Source organism: Brachyistius frenatus, unplaced genomic scaffold (assembly GCF_029030835.1).
Source record: "Brachyistius frenatus isolate BFR_SWC_R1_liver_20210118 unplaced genomic scaffold, ASM2903083v1 Contig_3, whole genome shotgun sequence".
In the NCBI taxonomy this organism is placed as follows: Eukaryota; Metazoa; Chordata; class Actinopteri; family Embiotocidae; genus Brachyistius; species Brachyistius frenatus.
In genome coordinates, this window is record NW_027210602.1 from 8,384,867 (window position 1) to 8,410,229 (window position 25,363).

Consider the following 25,363-nt stretch of genomic DNA (forward strand, 5'->3'; position numbering starts at 1 on the left):
GGTCTGCCTCAGCACATCTGGTATCTCTCTGCAACACAAAAGTCAAGCACCACCAGCATGAATGTAATCACGTCAGTCCCTGGAGGACCACACATCCCTCAACTTCTGATGGGATGCCACCTTCCAAAGCACAAAATAACACAAAAAAAAACAATAAATATGTGGACACCATTTCTGTCGTGCTTTTGTATTTGTTGGGTCGAGAAAAAAAACACAAATATACAGTATGTAATGGTGTTTAGACAATGCTGTGCTTTACTGTTTTGCAGAAGTTTGGGTAGGAGGCCGTTGCCTTTTTTAATGTCAGAACTCCACCAAGTGCAAAATGTAGTTCATCTTCATAATTGTTAAAGAGTCACAAACTTGTTAACATAACAAATGTTTAATCCTGCAGGAGCATGTATATGTTCTACATATTTCATTGAAATCAGACCATTACAATATGAAAAATGTTGTGTACAATGATGATGACGGTAGAGGAATGCACATACACAGAATCTGGGGAAAGGTTCATCCTCTGGGGAGCATGAGTCTGTCAGTGGATTTATACCATTGCCCATTGGATTTAAAGATGCTTCTGGTCCACGAATAAGTCAGGGTAAATTGCAATACTAAATAAAAGTCATTAAACATTAGTCCTGCTTAGAGGACTAGGAATATACATAAGTCCTGTTATAAATAACAAGTCCTCCAAAATAAAAGAGAAAATATGCTGTTCATCATGATTTTTGTGGTGTTTGGTTTGTTTGAGGAACCTGCACCACCTTTTTAAAGATAGAGATTTTTGTCATGGTTAAAATAAATCATTATTGACTGTTTGTTGGCGCTACATGTGTTCTAAGCCAAGTATCCTTACTATACAATAAGAAAATCATTACAAGTGAAGACAGTCTCACCTTGTTGCATATGAGGGAGATATTAAGCTCAAAATGCCACCAAAATCAAATCACAGTAATTCAATAACAGTCATCATTATAGTACACTAACAATGTGGCAGATCATCTCCCATTATTTTCTGACTTTCTCTATCCGTCTGGGACACAAATTAATTAGCACTAATTAGTTCCCACTGAAGATGTTAAAATGAGCCACAAATCTATAGTGTAATAATATTAATAATTGTAATAATAAGTCTAAATCATTCCCTGAAATAGCTGGTTATTGTACTTTTTAGCAAACAAAAACAGTCTATTGGGGTTTATTTTCAGGTGCAAAAAATATAAAAGTGCTGTGGCGAGTATTTACATAAGTCTATGTACATTGACTCAAAATAAGTACAGTAGTTTTGCCAGTAATTGACTAACAGTGTAGTTATATACAGTAGCACAGAGGAATGAGATAATGTAAAAAGGGTGGATACACACTCAGTAATAATTTGTATCCATCCATTGTTGGATGTTAACAACACAAAAAAACAGGAGATCATAAGACAAAAAAGTCAGTTATAAAACTTGCTTTTTGGGGGGGAAACATGTAAAGCATTTACTTTAGTTTATGTGGACTATTAAGAGCATGTGTACAGCTTACTTATTTAGGCCACGTGACCACATCGGTAATTAAAAGGTGGGAGCCGCTCAGGCAGGGGGCGGGGCTCTGGGAGGATCAGGTGGGGTGGTCCACTGTGACTTTATTTAGCAGAGGAGGCAAGAGGAGGACCGCAGGAGGGAGAGAGAGACACTTGACTATGCTCTGCATGCTGTCCGTGGCAGACACAGTAATGGATGACTGCTTTCAGAGAAAATTACCTCAATTCTGCCCTCAAAGAAAAAACTGTGTGCACTGAGATGTCAGCGCTCTGTAGGAGGTAAGACTTGTTCCTTCTCCTTACATCCTACAGCTGACTTCACTGCCTGAATGATTTCCAATTTCCATAATGGATCATTATTTTTCATTATTTTTCATTATGATGTGGTGCTTGCGTTTTTTTGTTTTTTTTTGTAATAGGCTGCTGATGAGCACATTGAGAAAGATTGCTTTATTTTCATAATCCGATGGCAATGCTAATTCATGCACCCCAAATTGTTGAGTTTATTTCTTGCATATTTAAAATGTACTCGAATAGCAGTGAAAAGCATGTTTAATATAAATAATAAATAAAAACAAAAGGCTGTCTCTTTCTGTGGTTTCATTTAGATTTACATTTAGAACATCAACAGGTTGGCCATATTAATCCAGAAAATACAGATACAGGGAATGGGCAGCGAATATAACTACTTATTGAGTATAAATAATAATAAACACTAACAACACAACCTGTGCAGGAGGATGAAAGAGGAAAAACACTTGTCCGTCCAGAGAGGCAGTGTGAAGTTATGAACTTCATGCATTGACCCTAAACATAGTAGTTGATTTCAGGAGGCCTTTATGTCAGTGGTCCAATGTTCAGACTGGTGTAGACGGTTCAAACAACACTTTCACACAGGAGGCTGCTGTTCACATCCTGTCTGAGAGCAAAAGTCAGCGTTGGCTTATTTTAAGTTTCAAACGTAAGTTAACTCGAGGAATATATTTAAAGTACGTAATATGTGTAACTTATATTAATTGCGTACATTACATGTTTAATATTGTTACGATGACTACAAACTTCCAGTACCCCTGTTGCTGATATTGCCCACTGGTCATTAATCAGTCCCTCCAGGATTTAACAGATTTTTCGTGATTAGATTTTGCAGCAGCTTCACTCAAAAAAATTGCAAAGCAGTTGCAAAGTTTTCTTTGAGTTTTTTGTGAGTTTCTTCACATCACAGACATGTAGGGCGATGTGACGTCACATCTTACAAAGCAGAACGCTAACATTAGCTCTAGTAGGATTCGGACTCCCCCATTACTGATTTTAGCGATGACTGGAATGAACGAGTAGAACTTTGAAATGTTTACAAGGTCACAAAATCCGTCCAAAGGCAAGTAACATCCCTGGACCTGACAGGTCAGGTGAGCTTTTCAATGCTGAAGAGGAGTCCAAGTTGCAGCTGCCGAGCGGCGACTTTCTAAAGAGAGATGTAAATGTATTCTTTAATTTTGAAACATGAGCCCAATGATCTATTTATTGAATCCTTCTGAGGTTACTGAATGGTTAAATTAGTGAATTTTGTTGAGGAAAAAAGAATGTTTGTAAAAATATGGTAGTCTAATTCTTATGATAAGACATCATGTTTTTAGCTTTTCTGTTTAACATGCAGTTTGTTTTGACAGTGGAGATTGAAGAGCCTTGCTGACAGTTAATGAGGAGTTATTTTGGTTGATAAAGCAAGTTGTGTTTGGGTAGGCTTAATTTGTGCTGTGTAACCTTTAGCAGTTTACCGTGTTCAGGATAAAGATAATGGATGGATGGATGGATGGATGGATGGATGGATGGATGGGACTGGTATATGTTGTTAATAACATGGGCCAACACAAACACAGCTGGATTTCCCGATCTGCTGCACTAACAAAACAATCTCAGGAAGGCTTAATGTTGTCAGTGATAATGCCATCCCATGCTGTGGACCACTGTTCTGATTGAATATGCCCCTGGTCAGGTCAGTTAATATCCTGGCTAATATTCTCTCTCCTAAAACAAAACCCTAATTATGATTCAAATGCTACATTTAATTGGCCTACTCAATTCCGTAATGGGCGCTCAGCTCCAGAAGGAAAGTTTCTTCAAGGGCAAAGCACCATCTTTCCATGACATCCACTAATGCTATAATCTGAGCGGGCCACCTTTGGATTTCAGATGTAAATTGGAGTGTAATGATGTCTGCTGATAGCTTTTAATCAAATCCTATCTGCAGTGAATGAGGGATGTACGCTGCGTCCGTCTCTGGTGGGCCTGGCTGCTGGTCAAGTGAAAGAAAATGGCCTCAATGCAGCAGCTAACAATGGCTATGATTATCCATTAATCTCTGCATCCAATCTCCACATTTTATGGTTTAAAAAATGTAGTCAAAGCCCAAAGCCAGTTTAGAATAATATGAAACAGAGAAAAACAGCAAATCTCCAGTGAGAAGCTGGAATAAGTAAAGTTTTAGCTTTTGGTTTAATAAACAATTGAGTGATTATGAATTTTCCCGAAAGATTGATTGATTGAACACCCAGATATATGTTACTGTCTCTCCTGTAGTGTATAGGAAAAAGCATCAATACAAAAAATGATGAAATTACATTTTGCTTTGGCTGTGTTTCAAATGCTGTACTTCCCTCAGTACACTAACAAAAAGGGCTATTGCTGTAGTAGTGTAGTGCAGTGCTTTAATTTCGACAGGGTATTGTCATATCCTACGGTGTTCTGCACTTACCAGAAAAAACCCTCAAATTTAAATGCATCACCTGCCAACATATCTGCCAGCTTTAATTATTTTACCCAAAATTAAACATGTTTTTGTGCCCTCTGTTTAACACACACATTAAACACCCTGATGGCTTCCGTCCAACAGCAGGATGGTGGTACTTAATGTTCCAGTGCTGCAGCTTCTTCGGCTGCCACACTTTGAAAATTATTTACATCCGTGATCCTTCCCTTTCTGATACGCAGCAAAGATGGCGACCGGTGAGTGTACAAACCGTCCAGCGTTTGACTCTTAATTTTTGGACTGTTTCAAGTGCACCATCCGGGTACTTAGAGTGCGCTGCATGTTTCCATACTTGACTGTGAATGCACAGATGCACTTGAAATAGTGAGTGTTAGTATGATAGTAAGCCATTTGGAACACAGCATTTGTCCTTGATACTTACTTACTCTACATTTTTAGGTCATTTGATGAAGCTAACAAGTACAATATGACTTGGTCAAATATAAAAACAAAAGCAGCTGAACAACATTTGCATTTTGTCTGTCAGTCCTCTTTTCCTGGAGTATGAATTATATGAATAAAAGACACCAAAAACTCTTGGAAATGTTGTGAAGGCAGTCAGTAGAGGAGCAGATTGAGCGGCCATTACACACATTTTGCACCACTTCATCATTTTGTCAGTGCGCTGCTGTCACCCTGCTGCCCCACAACCATATTATTCCATGAATGAATGAAACATGAAGTGGAGAGACATGTGGAGGAGTTCTGACTTTACAGATGACGCTAGTATGGATGTCAACACAGCGCATGCAAATACAATCTAACGTGTCAGCCAAGCAGCATCAGGACAGGAATGTGTCACCTGCACCAGACTTCCTGCTCTGGTTTTTAACTCCAGGAAAGATGAATGTTTATACAAACAGCACAGCCCGCTGAATGTAGGAACACCGCATGGCATCGTATACTGTATGTATCAATAATCTTGTGCTACCTATGTTGTTTTGTTTCTACAGCCTCAAGTCAATATAGCCCGAATACTTTCCTATTTTCTGTTTCCTATTTGGCACTTTCCACAGTAACACAGGACTCCTCAAACACTGGTGGGTTGAGAGGGAAAAAAATGTTCAACGCACTTTATCTATTTTTGCAGCCACTTCACCACCCTGAGGAATCTCATTACCAGTGAAAATGTATTCCAGATATCACTGCCTTTAGGTATTCTGCTGAAACAATCAAAGATATTCATTCACCACCGATTTCATTTCAATCCCCTCTCCGGCCCCTGATGCGGAAATCCGAGCATCAAGTGTTTATTTGGGTGAATTTAGTTCCGCCTTGCGGTGGGATGTGCAGTGAGCAAAAGCCTTTGATCCTGTATGAACATGTGACAAGCATGACTGTGCTCTCTGAGGGCTTTATCGCCGCTTCGTTTTCATCCTTTTTTTTTTTTGCCTCGCTTATCTCACTCGGTGACATCCCCGATCTCAAACACGTGCACTGAGAGTGCCACAGAGTGGCACTATCAGCTGCCGAAGCCTTCACAGGGGTAGTAATAGTGACTTCCCTCAAGGTTCAATTCATGGCCTGTCTCCGGCAGATGAGTTAAAGCCCGCCGTTTACAAACACAAGACCTTCAGGGAAGCCTTTACAGGCTCCAGCTGAGTGAAAAAAATAACAAAATAATTAATCTCTGCATTCATTTCTCTTTGTAGTCCACACGGTTGATTGGATTTCAAAATGCCACAAATGATTTTCTTTTTGCCCCCGAGGATCAATATTCCTGCTGTGATGACCTTGTGTTTACCTCTGTTGTTTTTGATCATATCTCGTTCCTTTTTTTGTTTCCCATTATAATCCTCCTCGCTACTCTTACCGCCCGAGAACACTGTCTGTATACAGACACATTTTTGCTTTAATTTATTTGCCTGGTTAAATAAAGGTTAAACAAAAGTCAGATTCTATTAAAGGGATATTTTATGGTTGTCACTTGTTTGCTTGCAGAGGCCAAAAGACAAATAAGCTGCACTGTTCTTTTGGATGAAAAGGAAATTGTGAGTGGTCCTCAGTTCACTCAAAAATACCCTGTTTTCTTTCCTGCAGCTGTAATTAGTTTGAAGAATTTCCTAACAAAAACTGTATCCCCTGAAAAGAGACTGTTAAGTGATATTTTTACCCTTTAATCATAACTGTCTGATGTGTAATAGGCTTCTTTTTTTTTAGGCAATTTACATTTAATTTGTTCTTACTTGTGTGCTGTGTTTTGATTAGTTCCTACGCTACTAAAGAAAGAACTGCACTTGAGGAGTAATGAGCCTGTTTTGGGTATTTATAAAAGCCTGGGATTATAATTGTGTTGTTTAATATATTCTATCTCTTTTCTTGTTTCAACAGGTCTCCTGTAGTAAAGCCTGAACTCAACATCCCAAATCCATCAGTGACTGCCACTCAAAACACCAACATTTGTGCTTTTTTTTTTTTAATTAAGCTTTTCCGGACTAAATATGACAAAGTGTGGCAGTGTTACTCTTTCAAAATGTGACATTCTGCCAAGGAACCCTGCCCTTCTCAGCCGCCTCGGAGGCTTTCGGCAGGTGGGTGTTCGGCCGGTCCTTCTGCATCGTCTGGGCCGCCCTGGATGTCCTATGCTGCACTGCCTCCATCCTCAGCCTGTGTGTGATCTCTATTGACTGCTTTCTGGCTGTCAGCTACCCTCTGCGCTACCCCGTCAGTGGAGTCTTGGCAAGAGCAGCTGCGTCTACGAATAAACTGGTGGAGCAGTTTATGCAGCAGGAAAGGCTTTTATCTTCTGCTTTGGGAGGATCACAAAAAGGGTTGCAGCTGTAGTAAGTGAGGAGCAGACGTGGAATGAGTGTCATCAATCTGGAAGACACTTAACACCTTAACACACCCAACAGGGTACGATGGTTCCTGCTGAGAACATGAGTGTTTTTCCTGCAGGAGATCTCTGTACCAACTGCAGCTCCTCCGCCTACCCAGAGGTGGATGTAGCCAAGGCAGTGGCATTGGCGATAGTGCTGGTGGTGTTTGTAGTGTTTGGGGTCCTGGGAAACATCCTGGTCATCCTGTCTGTGTTGTTCCACCACCATTGGAGATCTGTGACACATTACTTCATCGCCAACCTGGCAGCAGCAGATCTGCTGCTCAGCTCCGCGGTCCTGCCCTTCTCAGCCGCCTCGGAGGCTTTCGGCAGGTGGGTGTTCGGCCGGTCCTTCTGCATCGTCTGGGCCGCCCTGGATGTCCTATGCTGCACTGCCTCCATCCTCAGCCTGTGTGTGATCTCTATTGACCGCTTTCTGGCTGTCAGCTACCCTCTGCGCTACCCCGTCATGGCTACCGGGCGGCGAGGCCTGACTGCGGTGGCTGCTCTCTGGGGACTCTCAGCGGCGATATCTGTGGGCCCTCTGTTTGGCTGGAAGGAGCCTGATCCAGAAGATGAGACAGTGTGCCAAATTACAGAGGAGCCCGGCTACGCCTTGTTCTCAGCATTAGGATCTTTTTACATCCCACTGGCCATCATCCTGGCCATGTACTGCCGTGTCTACACTGTGGCGAAGAGGAAGACCAAAACCCTGAGGGAGGGCAGAAAGGAGGAAGGTGTGGAGATGGAGGGGGTGACGCTGAGGATACACAGGGGAAATGCAGCTCACACAGGGAAACAAGAGGAGGACGACGGGACCGCAATGCATAAACGCTTCGCCTTTCCTCTGCAGAGGCTGCTGAAGTTTTCGAGAGAAGAAAAGGCAGCAAAGACTCTTGGCATTGTTGTCGGGTGCTTCGTTCTGTGCTGGCTTCCTTTTTTCCTGGTTTTACCCATCGGTAGGTACTTAACCCTCCTCTGCACTGAACCTAACAAAAAAAAAAAAGGTTTGTGCATTTTATGCATTCTATTAAGATTCAAGTCACAAAGATAAGCATCTGTTTTTCTTAACGATAATTCAATCCAATATTTCAAAAAGCTTCTGTTTTTAATGTATTTCCAGAGTCCTCAAAGATTTTTATGTTTATGAGAAATATTCTGTCTGGAGCATGATAAATAAAAATAATCCCTAACTGTGATTAAAACGTGGTCGTCAATATAATGGACCAACAAAATTTAGCATTTTTAGATTTAAATGGGAATTTAATTTATTCAGAAACTATTTGATGTCATATGTCCATTTTATTACAGTGGTCTACTTTGAAAAATACTTAAATCATAACAATTTTAGCAGTGGCAAAACTTAATAGAAATGAACTAATTAAGGATTTTTTTTTTTTTTTTTTTTTTTTGCTCCTGCAGTGAAACTGTAGATATGAGCCCATTACAAATATTAGGAGGCTGAGCGAAAGGTAAATGCCCACTAAGCCAGATATTCTCAGCTTTATCTGTAATAACTTACACCAACATTTTGTCAGACGCTGTCAGAGATGGTGATAAGGGTGATGTTATCAAAGATGTACAGTAAGAGAGGAAACCAACCATTGTGAAGCCTAATCTAGCATCTTAATTGCTTCTGAAATAACTCTTAAAACTCAACCAAGATAATTGATTGTCAAGTGGACCAGCGTGTATTAAAGAGTAGCAGTCTGTCAGCAGTTCCCTCACAGGTCACAGATGGGGAGATTAATGCTGAAACAGCTACGCAGTTACACTTTACTCTGTTTTACAGGTGGACTGTAATCCTACAAGAAGGGAACATGCTGTAATAAGAGAGGGTGGATGAAACACATCATCTAGACAAATAATATACCTGTTGTTTTTGTCTTTTTGTTCTTTGCAGTGTGTACATTCATAAGCAGCCATATTAAAGGTCCATGGTGCAATCCAAGTGTAAACAAATGGCCTGTTATACCAAAGACTTGAAGCTTTTGTCTCTTCGAAAATGATTAACAGCTCTTTGAATACAGGGATTAACAACCAATAACTACATTTAAGTTATTGTGGTTTGGCCAAACTATGGCAACTCAAAGTCCAATCGCAAGGGCTTTCAGTTGTATCACACAGTCTTCATCAACAGTTGTCATGGAGCTAAATGTGTTGTTAGCAGCAGTCATGATATTCAAGGACAAGAAGGTAGTTTCATGATCATTTCCCGATGCTGTTAAAATGTATTAATTATTATTACAGAAAAAAAGGTTCCCATGTTTTCCACATGGGACACGTGACTAGATGTATGACACATTTACCACATGTTGCAACATATGATGGTTCGTTCAGGCAGCTTGAAATGGCAGCCCCCAGGAAACCTGCTGTCAGAATACAGAAAAGTAACAAACGACCTTATCATCACCGATGGAGACCATCAGAGGGACCAAATGGAGTCACTATACATTACACTCCTACATGTCTTTTTTTTTTAGCAGATAAAACAGCCTGCAAACAGCAACAAAGCAATGGCCGTGTGGGAGGACTGTTACCGCCGTTGTCTGTCAATATAGTAATTTGCATTGGTTAACAACACAATACCCTGCTCTAAGTAGTATGATGTATGATGATTATTTTTGTGCTGAGCAAGTATATCTCTTTCTTTCACCACAAACATTACCATGTCGGGTTACGTCAGACCGACTTCATGGAGCTCTCAAAAACCTCTGACTTTTCTAGTGGGAGACTCCCAGTTCAACAGATGTTCAGGTGATTTCTCACACTTGGAGGTCGGAACTCTCCCACTTCCCGGTTGCTTATTAACGCGCCTTGATAACATGGGGAAAATATGTGGAAGAGTTTTCACATGGGAATCAACATGACACCATCAAAATGTTAGAAAACCACGTTTCCCATCGGCAAAATACGTTTCACGTGTGTACAATCACATTATGCACATATGCACACGTGAAAATCATGTGTTGTTTTTTTTTTGTTGCTACAAAACATTTAGTCAAGTGGCCTTCTTGACGTGTCAAATAATGATGGTTGGAAATGGGTTGTTTTTAGCTGCTTCAGTTTCAGTGTCCAGGTGTTGCGCACACTGGCTCACTGTAACACTGTCACTCACGGCTTACTGGGACACTTGAGTTGTTATTGGAAACAAATGTGTTTTTCCTGCAGGAAAAAGTCCAAATATCTGCTGGGAAATAACGTCTATTAATCAAGAATTTATTTGACAGAAAGCCTTTCAACTCTGACAGCCTTCCATTTTTCACCTTTATACGTTATTGGAAATGCAATCTTCTGGTGTTCTGCACTATTAGTTGGACCTAACAAACACTTTAAGATGTTTCCTGGGGGTATATAAAACTCACTTAAACGAGTAAAGCACGAAACCGTAACACTATTGTCTGTAATTTTTGAGAATAATCTTCATGTGCAACATCAGTTTACATTTACAATATCGGCACACACAATACAAAACAAATAACCTTGGTTCATTTCATTCAGAATTGGCAGATAAAAAAGCAGCGACAACAACAAAACACAATCCATTTACACAGTAGATAGAAGAATACATGTATGCAATAAATATAGATTATATCCTTAGATAATAGAGAAAGAATTAATGAAGTGACTGTTTGCCGTCTACAACAACATCAGCAGCTCTGTGTTGCTTGTTTATCGTGTTTACAATGTTAGTTTAGCAAGTAAGTGTGCTAACACTTGCTAATTGGCATTAAATATACAGCTGAGGCTGATGGGAAAATTATTAGTTCTGCAGGTGTTTCATCATAAACCAAAAATGAAAGGAAAATTAAAAGTTTGACCTGATGATGGTGCCAAATGAAAAACGTACTGCAATTTCATCTTCAGAGGGACAGAATATTGTTGCAAATTGTATGGCAACCCATTTAATAATTGTCATTAAACAAACATGGTGGCAAGTTCTTCTAGGATGTATGGATCTCTGTATACAAAGTTTTGTACCAATCCATTCACTAGACGTTAAAATATTTCACACTAAAGCAAAAGTGGTGACAAACAGACCAACTCACTGACAGACCAACATGGCTATCCACAGGAGCTCTGCTGCCATGGCTAAAAATATACAGCAAGTTGAGCCTTTAATATGTAGATCTAACAGGAGTCCTCCTGTGAGCTAGCACTGTGGATACATATCCATATATAGTTACATACTATTATGGCACAAAAGCTTATTTAATGGCATGTTTTGCTCTATGAACACCACATGAGGCAGCGCCTTTCTCCTTTCCTGCTGCACCTCGACTCGACTGCCTCAGTCTCTCTGAGGTAACATCAAGGAATTCAATTACTAGCACCCAAATAAAACACCACATTGTAGCAGCGAGGGTTTCTACTCTGTGATGAAATGGAATGAGTCAAACTATTACTCCCTCCTGTGAAAGCTATTATAGATAACAAGCATGAGGCTTAATGGGCTTAATGCCAGGAGGCATCCTCAGTCACCCTGTCGCCTCCCAAGGCAGCCAGTCATGGGAGGATAGTTGTGCATTTCAAGAGACAGCCATTCATGGCTCACAGCGCTCATTCAAGCTCAGAGGCATTGATACTCTGAGATTTTTGGAATGAGGTTTTGAAAAACAATCTCTTATTTTGAATATCCCTGAGCTCTTCAGATGAGAAGCCTGTTTTGTTCTGAAGCACTTGTTGGTCACCCACCTTTTGCTCGGGCTGCAATAGCAGCAATTCTGTAAGTTTCAGTGGCCCATTCAAGATGCTTGTTTTGTTTTTTTTATCAAACAAGGTAACCGCAGCACATCAGCATCATACAGAATATAAAGCTGCAGTGAAGAATTTATTTGATATCAGTTGTGCCTGAAAAAATCAGTTCTGTGTCTGTGGGTTTTATTTTCTAAAAGGGTAGATGTTTATGGTTGTGTGCTAGCCTGCTATCCAAAAGAGATTTTATTATAACGCCCTTAATGCTGCTACTTTTTTATGGATAATTGTAGTACACCACTAACTGCTACTTTCATTATTTGTAACTTTTTTCTGGATTCTGTTGTTCAAGACAAATCAGTATACATCTCAGTTGATCTCCTGCCATTTTCACATTTCTCAACCAATGCGGCACACACACAGCCACATTTGGTTCATATTAGACTTGTATATTCCCAATATTTACCGAATTGGTTTTCAGGTTATTGTATGTGAGGCTGTTTTTATGTAAAGGGGTTTAACACTTGAATGTGCTGTGCACTGTTACCACGTTTAGAAAATGTACACATACGGTATAAACATCAAGCGGTCTTGAAACGATTTATCTCACCAATGCTGGGCAAAATTAAGCTGATTAAAATAGTCATATTCTCAAGGATGCACACAACTGATAATTACACCCATTTGTTTGTTTGATTGTTGAATACATCGTTACAAAACCGTGGACATTAACATCACCCTTGTGAGCTTTCTTGGGTACAAACCAAAGCATCTGTATTGTTTTTTTTATTGCATTCCTTATGGTTTAACAAACATTTATGCATTCTGTCCTTAGAAAAGCCAATTAAAAATACCTTCAATCCATGTTTACAAGAAAGTTTGCAAGTTGTTGTTTTTTTGCCTTTGTTGGCATATTTCTGCACTGTTTGTGAATTGTTCCCAACAAGTGGTGAGTAGACTGAAACTGGAGGCTGATAAGTTTATTACATCAACCCTCCGGTTGGGACTCCACCAAGTGGAAAACTACTGTGATATCATTCATGGGTTTATGAACTACTGTTTTGAAGCCTTGAATTGTTTTCACCATCGTCATCTGTTTTTTTTTTTTGGAGCGAGAAGTGACCATATTTGGACTAGCTGGAGAGGAATGAAGTGTGGATCTGACCGAGAACACAAGAACACCTCAATGCACCCCGGGCATGTAAATCAAACCAGGAACCCCCACCCCCCAACATACCTCCTCTCTTTGAGACCTAATATCTAATTGACCATATAATTTTTTTTTTTTTTAAAAGGACCACCAGAACACTCAACAGATGGAGTGAATCTAGCGAATGACGGCATAACGAATTGTGAGGAAAATGTATTGACTTTGTATTTCAAGAGAGAATGAGCTACTTTTTGAACTGGAGTCTACTGGAGCCAGAAGGTTTTTGGAGCCAGTCACTAGTGGTACTGCACATTAAGGCACTTGTATTGACTTCACTTTTCAGACCCGAAGGCTGCATCAATTTTTATAAACAGTCTGGGAGCCCCCTTCATAAAAGCATTGCTCCACCGTGCTACAAATAGTCAAACATTCCTCCAGCTACTTTTAAGATGCTCCTATAAGTTTCACCCATCTGGGAGGACTATCTAAAGAATCAAAGTCGGTGTTGTGGCCTGTGGCCCCTCAGTCAGCCAAAGTCTTTCACATCAAAAATAGAAAAACATTTCTTTACGAACCTGAAATGGTGCACAAAGACGTTGTCATATTGACAGAAAACGATTTGTAGCCACAAAGTTGGAGGTATGAGAACATCATTGTATGGCCAATGCAATTTAAATATAGTAGCATTAGAATTTCCCTGAATTTGAAGTCAATTATAGAAATAAGCCACAAACCAAAAGCACATGAAAGTATATGGACAAGAGTACCGAGGTATAAATTGAAGTGCTACAACGTTATCAAAAAAACTGTAAATTTAGCTTTGGCAGATGTATGAGCTTTCTAAGTGATTTCTACTTCAGGTATTAGTGGTTCATTAGAATATTTTTTTATTCTTTTTTTTTGTGTGTTTTTTCTAGGATCCATCTTCCCATCCTGTAAGCCCTCTGAAACCATCTTTAAGATAACCTTCTGGCTGGGTTACCTCAACAGCTGCATTAATCCCATTATCTACCCATGCTTCAGTCGGGAGTTCAAGAAAGCCTTCCACAACGTGCTGCGTGGTCGCTGCCTGAGAACTGGGGTGCCGACTGCCAAAGGACTTGTCACCGCCCATTCCTCCTCTCCGGGCCTCAAGTCTAGTACATCTGTTCCCTCAGCCCAAAACCGTGTTGCCGCCTCCTCCTGGGCTCGCTGTAGGGCTCTGCCGACCTCCTCCTCGTCTGTCGGTGGTGCAGACCAGGCTCAGAGGGCACAAATCCAGAGTAAGAGTCTGTTGAAGGCGTGCTGCTTATCAGCCAGTGGAAGTCCGGTACCACAGAACCCTTCCACTCACGGATCGGCTAAGGTCTTACACCTTTCTCTTGGAATTACAGGGGAGGCTGTTTGATCGGGAGTGTTGAGGCACTTGTTGTTATCCAATCTTGTGCTTCAGTTTCCTTGGAAAAACATTCCGTATGTATACAACTTTTATGTGAATATATGTTTACTCAGTGTGCATGTCCAGACGATAATGGCTTTTGTCCAGAGCAGGCAGAAGATAACTCTGCTGCCCCCAAGACTTCACTTTGGTCTAAATGCCTGGAGTGTCAAATGAAATTTGATTTGGAAATTGAATAAAAAATACTTATTTTTGCTCAACAGACATTACTGAGCTCCAGAACTGGGCACTAAATGTCAGGAGCTGTTCATTAGCTGTAAAGTGGAATGCTATCAAGTATGAATGCACTGTGAGAAACTTTTGAAACAACCTCTTTGGGTAAAAATCCAAGTAAAGTGCCCTTTTTGAGAGTACGATCACTATAGAAGGAATACCCATCAGTGCCTGCCAAGGAATAAAAGCAGCCTTTCGAAAGTGACATTGTAAAAGAGCTCCGGAGAGATGATTTCTTCAAGCATCAGAGGTATTCCTGCAGATTATACAAAACCCTTAAGGAAATAATTACCATTCACTGACAGCTCTGAGAACATGGAAGCTGGTAGAAGTGTGTGTATTATAGGAGTGACCTTTGTTTTAAAAGTACTAAACGATAATCTGTCAGAGAGAAAAAGTGAGAAATTAGGGTATATTAGCTCATATTTGTGTTTGAGATAAATAAGAGGGAGACATTACTGTTGTACAGTTCAACTTTTAGTCCACCATAAACCATAGTTGTTGTTGGTAAATAAATGACAGCATGTTGGATGTTTTGTACTATTTGTGAATACTGATTTCCTGCCTCAGAGGTTTTTCCCACGCAAACACTGGAAAATGTTGTGGTTATTTAAAAGTGATGCATGAGCAACTGTCTGATGTGTTTGTTTGTCTGTAAGCTGCATTCCCTGATTTTTAGACACCACAAGGGCAGAAGAACTCTCACATGTTATCTTCTCATAATACTGTTATGGCTAAATTAAGCAAAGCATTGTCTGCTTACAACCTTACATCCCATTTGGCCGTATTAGGCCGTCTGTCCACCTGATGAATGGAAGTTCAGTATTAAAGTTCCACTCCTGGCAGTGATTAAACTCTTACAAACTTCATCAACGTTCATTAAAAGTTAATATTTAGAAGGGTTGTTTTTTTTTCCTGAGAAAAAACGTTCACTAATGTCTTAAAGTGTTTTGGATGTAACACGACACCTTTGCCTTCATTCAGTACTCATCGATCTGCGCAACTCGAAGCTGGCAGCTCGATGATGTGGAAATCTCCAGCCTGTGATTGGCTCCTCAGGTACGTGACATATGAAACCCCGGCTGTCTGAATCCGTAATTTTCACTGTAATTCCAAAGTTGAAATGCTCAGCTTGACTGTGTATTTCGCTCATGGTATGTCTGGTGAATACTTTTTTTTTTTTTTTAAACATCACGTGGACATATTAACAAGGTTAAGAACTTGATTTTAATTATTGAAATTAATTTTGGTTCTTGATGCCATGATTTAACTCTTGAGTCAAACCCAATTCTTGATTGAACAGATACAAGGGGGGGGATTTTTAGACTCTTCTTCTATTCAAATTCAATTTGAAATATAAGGAGCAGTTACACAGAGATCTTGATTAAGATTTCTGTCTAACTGAGCAAGAAAGTAAGTGTATTGGGAGTATGCAGCTGTAAATCTAATTCTAAAAGGCTGCCTTCATTAATTTTGAAACATTGTAAAGTTTCTGCCTTTGTGATTGTCATGAAATGAACGACCAAGTGCTGATCAACATTGCAGAATGAATTATTACTGTCATGTCTCCAACACTGTAAGACTGCTGCGATGTAGAGTGATTATTAATTATTAAGTTTCCTTTTGCAGGTGAACTGTAATTATAGCTGCAGTGTTTGCCAACTGCACTGCTATTTGTTCCCAAATTCAGAATCACGGAAGGCAGGAATCCCGATTCTCATGTGAATCTACCTCCCAACCATCATCACTAAAAACTTCAGCTGCAGTGCAGTGTTGACACATCAAACAACATTCTTATTGAATCACTTTTGATTTAAAACATGCTGATTAATATATGTTTAAGTCTATGTCTCAGTCTATATGTTTAAGTAGGGCCCTGTTTTTGTACCCGGCGCAGCGCAAATCCAGGTGCATTGAATTTTGGTGCGGCTTAAGGTTTTTTTTTTCCGCCCTTGTGCAGATTTGCAATTTTAGAACCAAGTAAACCTGGCTACTTCCGAGATGGGTAGAGTGGCGCAACAGAGGGTATGAACCTGCGCCTGTGCAGTGCAATTTTGGTGTTAAAGGTGAACCTTGCGCTTCTGCCAGCTCAAACCAGGTGCTGCTGCTTTTGTGGCTTCAGTGACCAAGAGCGCTCATTAACAGACCAATCTAAAATCCCAAAGACAGGTTTAGTGAATGTTCTACAAATTCAATCCCACTGAGATAAATAATCAAAACAAAATTAAATGCATCCTTTTAATCATATAAAAAAAAATTAAGATAACTTTTGTCTATTGAATTGGATCTGAATCAGGCAGTTGGTCGCGTCATGACGCAGAAGTCAATGACAGCCATAAAATATAAAGAGTATGCCGGTAAACTAATTCAAAAGCCTTTTCACCTACTCATCTGGTTTAGTAATTTAGCGTCATTTATGCACAAGGTTAGGTTAATTTATGCACAACAGCTTAGGCGACCCGTGATTGGTCTTTGACGGCGCTGCACCTCGGCAGATGAAAACAGGGCCCTTACTATTGAAGGTTGGATATGAATTTCCATGCGTTTCACTTGAAGGACATTACTGTGAGGTTGTTGGTATTTAGTTCACTAAAACCCAGAAGGGTCGCCTTTCTGATGCTACAGGAGGACAAAATGTTAAAAGTGTTTTGATGTAAAAGAGTTTGACTTTCATCAGTGCTGCAATTAAAGTTACAAAAATATATCATTAAAAGAAAATGTGACAACAGCATCCTCTCATCAACATTAATAATAGTAATACAATAATTGTATTCCAGCCGGTCACAACAATAACTGAAAGCTTTACAAAGGGTAGATTTCATTAAATTGGATTGCATTATATTCTCTGGATGTCGATGATGTGACAGTCCTCTCTTTGCCTTTATTGATTTTTTTAATTAGCTTAACCATTATGCAGTCAACATTAACCAGTCCAGCGTCAAGATATTGACTGTTTCATAAAAAAAAAAAAAAAATGCATCAATGTCAATTACTGGCTTCAAAAAAACATGTTTTAGGTGTGTTATCATTTCACAAAAGTTGTCACAGGATTCTTTTAGCTACTTATCCTCTGCCTCCTCCTGTTTCAAGTTGCTTTTCTTCCATATGCTTGGGTTAAAGGCATTTTTATACCGTGCTGACATCATAGTAATGATGACTACCTGAGAAGGTTTATATATGAATGGTAGTATGTAGAGAGAATTTCTAAAAGACAAATGATTTGCCATTTTTATGAGATTCCTTCATCCTGCTTTGCTGTTCGGGATTTGTTCATTAATGTTTCTCTTTAAACTGTTGTTAACTCTATAAGCACTAAACGCTTCGCATTAATGTTAAAACTATGTTTTGTCCATGTTGGAGGATAAAGCAGCAAAAGACTCAATGTTGTGCTGCATCAGGCAGCAACAGCAGAAAGAGTTGTTCTGACTTTTCCAAGACTGAATGTAAATATATTCTTAAATAAAACAACATTTCACGTAACATATTCTCATATATGTTCTTAAATCTAAACAAAACATTTATTTTGTATCTCCATAAGTAGCCCTTATGTTCGAATGTCAACCCAACATACACAATCCTTCCTTGCATTTTCCTGTTTTGCTCAAATTCACAGCATTTCACAGCAGGGGGGGAATAAAAAACAAAAACTTGACAGCTAATGATTCATGACACAATATCAGTGCAAGAGGCGAGCTTACAGAGAGAGAATCATCCGACCACTACTTGCTTTCTGGGCGTTTGTAGATTTACGCCCAAGTGGATTTGTGTCCATCCATGTGTGTGAGTACACCAGTATTTGTCTACAGTGTTTAATGTGAAGAGCAGTCAGGCGGTGTCGTATCTGCATCCATCAGCTCCCATATTATTTATGGAAATAAATGCATCCGATTCGTATTAAACATGCAGCTCTGATTTTCAAAAAGCTGCACATGGTTCGAGGAGCTTCGCAGCAGCTGCCAAATTAAGGCAAACACTGTTGTGATAAATGGATCTAGGCTCCCATTACAGGAAAGACAAGCTATAACCTGATCCGTTGACTTAGCAAAGTGATGCTTCATTACAACGGCTGATCATGATTAATAATGTCGAGCAGTGAAGGAAAAAGGAAGACAAGAATTGTAACCGCATCTGGAAGTCAAAGAGACCTCGTCATTTGCCATAATGAAAGTACAGTTTTGTTTTATGTGTCAAACTGAAAGACGTCACTGACACCTCTTCTGAAAAGCTTTCTGAGCAGGGGGTCGTCAAAGTGCCTGAACACACTTTTGAAATTGTATTGACACTCTCAGAAGCATTTCCATTGAATTGATACACTGCAAAAACGATGGATCAAACTAAGCAAAATAATGCTGTATTTAGGTTTAAAATCTTGTTGGCCTAGTTGTGGATCATCACTTTCTCCAGCAGGTCATGTAAATATCACTTGCCTTTTCCTGATAAGTGTCTTGATTTAAGTCACATTTAAATAGGTACAAATTCATGGTTACAGAGGTCTTATTTTAAGCATCTAGTCTAAGAACTATAATTACTGGAACTATAAATACTTCCAGACTACTTTCAATGGTCGATAAATGTTGAGTTCTGTTGTGGCTGCGTCTCAGACGGGAGGCACGCAGCGCAGTAATTGTAAGGTCAGCGGTTCAATTCCCAGTTTGTCTGATCCACACGCTGATCAGCACACTGAATCCCATAGTCCCGACGGCAGGCAGAACCAAGAAGTTGGTTCCCACAACTTTAAAGTGGTTACGACTTGGTTTTAGGGTTCAGGTTCAAATTCGGTTTGGGTTGGGGTTGGAGGCAGGCACCTAGTTGTGATGGTTAACGTTAGAGTAAGGAACTAGGGAATGCATTATGTCACTGATTGTCCTCACAAAGATAGAAAGATATGGTTAAATGTGGAGCACACATTTTGTTTTCACTTATTACTGTGCTGTAGCAAGTCTAGTCTCGAGTAATTTGATCTTCAAACCACCATTGTTATTTCAAACCTTTTTAACATTTAGCAGAGTTGACTTATTTCTAGACTGGAACCAGGTTATTTTAGGATTACTTATCAAACAAAACGAGCTGCACTGACAGATAATTTTATTATTTCCTCAAATTCATCCTTTTTCTCCTGTATTTTGGCCAAGCTTTTTTAGAGTGTCACTTCTAAGAGCATGTGTGAAAAGTTTTACAGTTACAATCAATCTAACCAGTGCTTAAGCACTTGAAATGGCACATCTCTCATATTGAAAACGCACTCGGATGTAACATCGTAATGCAGCTGCCTCCACTGATGTTTACTCAAATGTGCTAAAATGAGTAGCCTACTTGTAAATGCAACTCCTGTCATTAGCATTTCTGTTAAAGTTGGCAAAATTCCCCACTATGTTGTGAAGTGATGAATTCTGCCTGCCAGCCAAAATTAAATTGGACAAAGTTGTTTTATTTTGTGGCTCCCTAAAATATCATTTCCAATTAAGCTTTGGGCAAAAGTCAAATATTTACCAAGATTTTCTTCCTCTGGAACAGATTTTAATGTTTACTTGGAGTTGGATTGGACAGCAGCTGCACAGGGAATTGTGATGTGACAAAAATGAATGAAAATAACTCTGAATCTTAATATGTCGTGCCATAAGCAATGTAATGTCCTTCCATCTTAGGTTGCTTACGCAGGCATTTCCAGCCTTCAGTACTGAAATTAATATTTAAATCAGCGTGAATCAATATTATTTAATGAATCAAAGTGGATGTGGGAGACATTTGCAGTGATGAGCCTACAGAACGATCACCACCTGTACAGCTTTACATTCATCAGGTAGACACAAACATGACTCCAGATTAATGCTAATCTTGCTTTGTCTCTGAGTGTCTGTTAGCTTGTTTTCAAGTTTCTCTATTCACCAAAACTGGATTGTACAGCCTTAAAAGTAGGGAAATTATGTCAGCGAATGCTCCCATCCTTTATCCAAACATTTCAGTGGAAGTGCAAACCTCAATTTTGCCTTTTGTTTGCCCCGATAGAAGACCCTGAGTGAATTATGGGCACCAAGTCTTATTTGAAAAGTCGTTACAGGTGTCTTAAGTTTTCTTAGAGCTTTTTTGGAAATAAATGGAATAAGGACACACTTTCACCTCTTTATATTAATGTAATCATATCTTAGCCTTTTACTACTGAGAGAGGAAAAACCCATATAATGAGGTGGACTTGCAAAGTGTCCTTTTTTGCTTCTGTTGCGGGACCTCAGTCACATGATCCCACATCACATGACATTTACATGCGTGTAAGTTTCACACTTTCAAAATGTGTAACTGTTACACCTACACGTTTTGCTGTTGCATGATACTTGGTTGTACAGGGTTATTGCATTCTGACAGAAACTCCTCACAAGTAAAGACAACGAGGTTGCAATATTCTACTTCTTAAGGTTGCCCTTCAGTGGTCTCTCAGTGGTAGAAAGCAGCACTGGTATAATCACATTATTCTAACAATGGGTGGCAGGTTTTGGATCCCATATAATTTCCCATATGATTTTATCATTTATTTCCAAAAATGATCCAAGATAAATATAGAACGCCCCCTCTTGCAAACACAGATTTAGTATGTCCATTAACGTGTACGTTCCCTTTACGTTATCAATTTCTGCTTGAAAAATAAAGTGGAAAATGAAAATGTCTTATTTCTTCCTTTCTGAGTTTAGAACACCCACAGAGCACCACACGTTTTCACTTATTTCCCCAGAGTGTACCTCTTTTTAGCATATGCTTTTTGTGCATACAGACTGATTGACATCTTTATATGCATTTTTATTATTCTTACCGGTTTGCTGAGTTTCGTGGCCTCACGTTATTTGAAGTGCATCTCCTTCAACTTCAACCTGAGCAGATCTCTAAATCAGCCAGAATAACTCAGACTCCTGTGCAGGGGTGCAGGTCCTTGAAAATCTATAAAGAAAAAGAAAACAAAATTCTGTATCTAAACAAATATAAAGCACACAATAAAAGCAATATAAAATAGAACAACTTTTTGTATGCACTGTTTGTATGCACTGACTGTATAAATTATTCAAATGATTTGCAACCTCCTCGCACCTTTTCAATGCTGGAATTTGGATCTATTGTGTGTGTATTCATGGACTTGAATTAAATAATTTGGATGTTGGCAGCGATGAATACAAATTAATTAGAAAAGACTTAGCACCTCTGCATGCTAAAAGGAGCTTATACCATGTAAGATGAATATACAATTTTAGTCACTTATTTTAATTGAAGGCATCTGCTATCTGGCACAATGACAGCTCTCCTCTTCATTCGAGTTGCTCTCGACTTCATCAGCACATTTTGTTTTCAGGTAGTCTCAGAGTGCCTGTGCATAAAACCTCTTTATTTTATCTTAGATTATATATAATATTATTTCACAGTAACTGAGCTGAGTGATGATCTTTAAGGTTTTGATTTTCATCAGAAGCAAAATGATGATCCTGTTATAAAAGTCTATGGAGGTAAACATTATGCCATGGCCTGTGCTGTCGCCAGTGTTTATCCTCAGGCGCCAAACATGCACAAGCCACGTAAGGACTCATTTCTGAAAGCCAGACTGAGCTTGAAAAGGTCAGTACGCTTGTCCAAAGGTCAGTGGTAACATCTCAGGATAACTTAAGTGTTACACTTAGTAAATACTGAACTCATTGTTACGGTAGGTTTGTGTTGAAAGTTTATGTCAACCTTGACGCTGTGGAATTCTCTTCATGTGGACAGTTTCATTCCTCACAAAAGAAAAATAAACACGTCTTCATAACTGCCTTGTAAAGTTTATGATTAAAAACAAAAAACAATGTTGAGGGTCCACATTCAACTGTAATTCAGCAACAGAAAGTCTTCTCAGGTATCAAGTGTTTGGGTATTTAAAAGCTTAACCTTGATCCATCCATCCATTTTCTGCCACTTATCCGGGGTCGGACCACAGTGGCAGTAGGGTGAGCAAATCAGCACAGACATCTCGCTGTCCAGCAATCCAGCTCCCTTTGGGGGATCCGGCAGCGTTCCCAGGCTACATGAGTTTGTTCTGGGTCTCCAACAACTCGGACGTTTGGTGCAGTGTGTTCTCTCTTGTGTCTCAGGTCCTGCCCTCCCTCTCCAATGGAAGGCGCCCAGGTGGCATCCGAATCAGAAGTACGAACCACCTCAAGTGGCTCTTTTTGACATGAAGGAGCACCGGCTCTATTCTCAGCTCCCTCTGGATGTCAGAGCTCTAAGGCTGAGCCCAGCCAGCCTCCGGGGGAAACTGTCAGTCACTTCGGTCCACGATTTCATTCTTTCAGTCACTACCCAGAGCTCGTGACTATAGGTGAGGCTCGAACCATAGATCAGCTGGCTTCATGCTGAAGGTTACAGTCTGATGAAGCCAACAGAACCACATCATCGACAAATAAGCGGAGACCACTAAACCGGACATCCTGTTTGGCTCGTAGCATTTTATTAATGTATTTAGTTAAACTCATAATTCCTAATAAATTGTATAAGGAGTATAAAGCAATGTCTGTTTGATCCAAAATGTCAAAATAATGGATGGATGGATGGATGGATGGATGGATGGATGGATGGATGGATGGATGGACGGATGGATGGACGGATGGATGGACGGATGGATGGATGGATGGATGGATGGATGGAAGGCACCCTTGTATCAGAACTACTGGATTACTGAAATGTTTAAAAAGTAGTCATAAGCTCAGTTTTGTAGGATGTTATGTGTTGATTCATTACTATTAAGAATCTAACAGTAAACCGTTTACAGAAGCCATCTCTCTACAGACTGAATCATTCTACTTTTAGTTCTCCAGTACATGTTTTAATACTTTTGTACTTTTCAAGTCAGACTGCAGGACATTTATTTTTACATTGTTACTTTGACCTATCTAAAAGTAGGCTACTTGCTCCACCAACGACACTTTCATTTTACTGTAAAAGCTTGTGAGTATCAAGTAGTATTTCACACTCAAACCACAGAGTTTGGACAGAAAAATCATTTTAGCCATGACCTTATCTCAGCTCCTTAGCTCCCACATGCATTAACAGTTCCTCATAAACCTCTACTGCTGTATGTGGATTGAATTCAGAGGAGTAGTGGTTGGTCAGTTAAACCTGCGCTGGATGTCTGGGGCCTCTCTGTCCTCCTGGTCTCTGTTGGTTTCCAGGTGTTCCAGTTTACCCCACTACCCAAAGACAGGAAGCTCAGGTGAACTGGAGACTTCCCATTATCTGCTGCTGTGAATGTGAACGGTCAACTCTCTGTATGTGTCAGCCCTGTGATAGAGCCATTCTGCCTGTCCTGTCGCCGACCAGTGTGCTGAATGGATGAAAAGACGGAGGCCATTCAGAATAATGGAAACAGTTCCCCAAACTTTACATCACGTGGCCACTGTGTAACATCACTGCATAACAGCTGCAACACCACTGAACCGTATGTAAACCTTCAGATCTTAACGTCTCCATGTGAACATCATGACATTATCGTTCCATGGAAGGGGACTAAGGCTCATCTGTTCTCGTGAAAATTTAGATAAACCAAAGTTTGGTTTGGAAAAACTTTCCTTTTCAAGAGAGAATTCAACTTGGGGAAGAAACCCCAAGTGGAACACGCTCATTTAAATCTCAAACGTTTCATTCATTTGGTGAATATTTTTGGCATCTTTCTCCAAATTATTGCACATCCCTCTGAGGAGGGCAAATGAAAGTGCTGCTGAAGTCACAGATGTTTTATGTTACAGGAAATTATGGATTTTCACTTTAATGCTGTCAGGAACAGGACGGTTGATTATCAGCACGTTTTGATTGCATCACTGATTTTGCTTCAGTCCAAGGTGATTGTTTTTTTATGAGGAGATTGATGTGCCAACAGCAGCAGAATCTTTCATTCAATATTTAAAGAAATCCCACACTGCTGTGAGACAAAGGGAGCAAACCAGATGACAGCACTGCCACCTAGTGTCCAAATATATAATGCAGTCATCCTAGTGGGGATGAAGTGCATTCACTTTTAACAAATATGTTCATGTGATGCTGTCACAATCCTGCTGAGGCACACACAGAGGCAATATGGATTAAATGTGGTTTTCCTTTAAGGTTTACCTAATCAGTGTGTATCAATTTCCTATAACTGATTTATCCTACATGCTTTCATGGGGCTGGAGACATGCAGTGAGCATAAGGTGGGGTGTACCCTGGAGGGCTAACAGATGGAAAGGCAAACACATTCTCACCAATGTGCAATTTAGTATTTCCAGGTCATGTAAATTGTACCTTCGACTATGGAAGGAAACACACACACACACACACACACACACACACACACACACACACACACACACACACACACACACACACACACACACACACACACACACACACACACACACACACACACACACACACTTTAACCAAGGTCAGCGTTGATTAAAGACTTTCTCGCCCTGCGACAGCAGTGCTCGACCAGATGTGTAAATAACATCACTTTGCTGATCATTGTGTGACACGTCTTACTGTCCTCAGTCTGTTTGAGGTTTGAACTGTGTTGGCGTGTTGATTCAGATAAACTGTGTCCAAGTCGAATGATTTCCAAAGCAACTGATCAGGTGTGGCAGGTTTTCATTTGTCACGTATCTATTTTTGTCATTTATCATGTGTTCAACAAAATTGGACATCAGGAGTCCCTTTGAGAAGAGACATTCCTAAAG

The 25,363-nt window shown here is 39.8% G+C and overlaps 1 protein-coding gene across 1 annotated transcript; it reads left to right on the forward strand.

Moving 5' to 3' along the window:
* Window positions 1–1,695: 1,695 nt before the first annotated feature.
* On the forward strand, window positions 1,696–15,504 carry adra1ab (adrenoceptor alpha 1Ab). Its single transcript, XM_069707170.1, has 3 exons — window positions 1,696–1,804; window positions 6,663–8,108; window positions 13,912–15,504. The coding sequence occupies exons 2-3, from the start codon at window positions 7,193–7,195 to the stop codon at window positions 14,379–14,381; spliced, it is 1,386 nt and encodes a 461-aa protein (XP_069563271.1). The 5' UTR covers window positions 1,696–1,804; window positions 6,663–7,192; the 3' UTR covers window positions 14,382–15,504.
* Window positions 15,505–25,363: the final 9,859 nt, after the last annotated feature.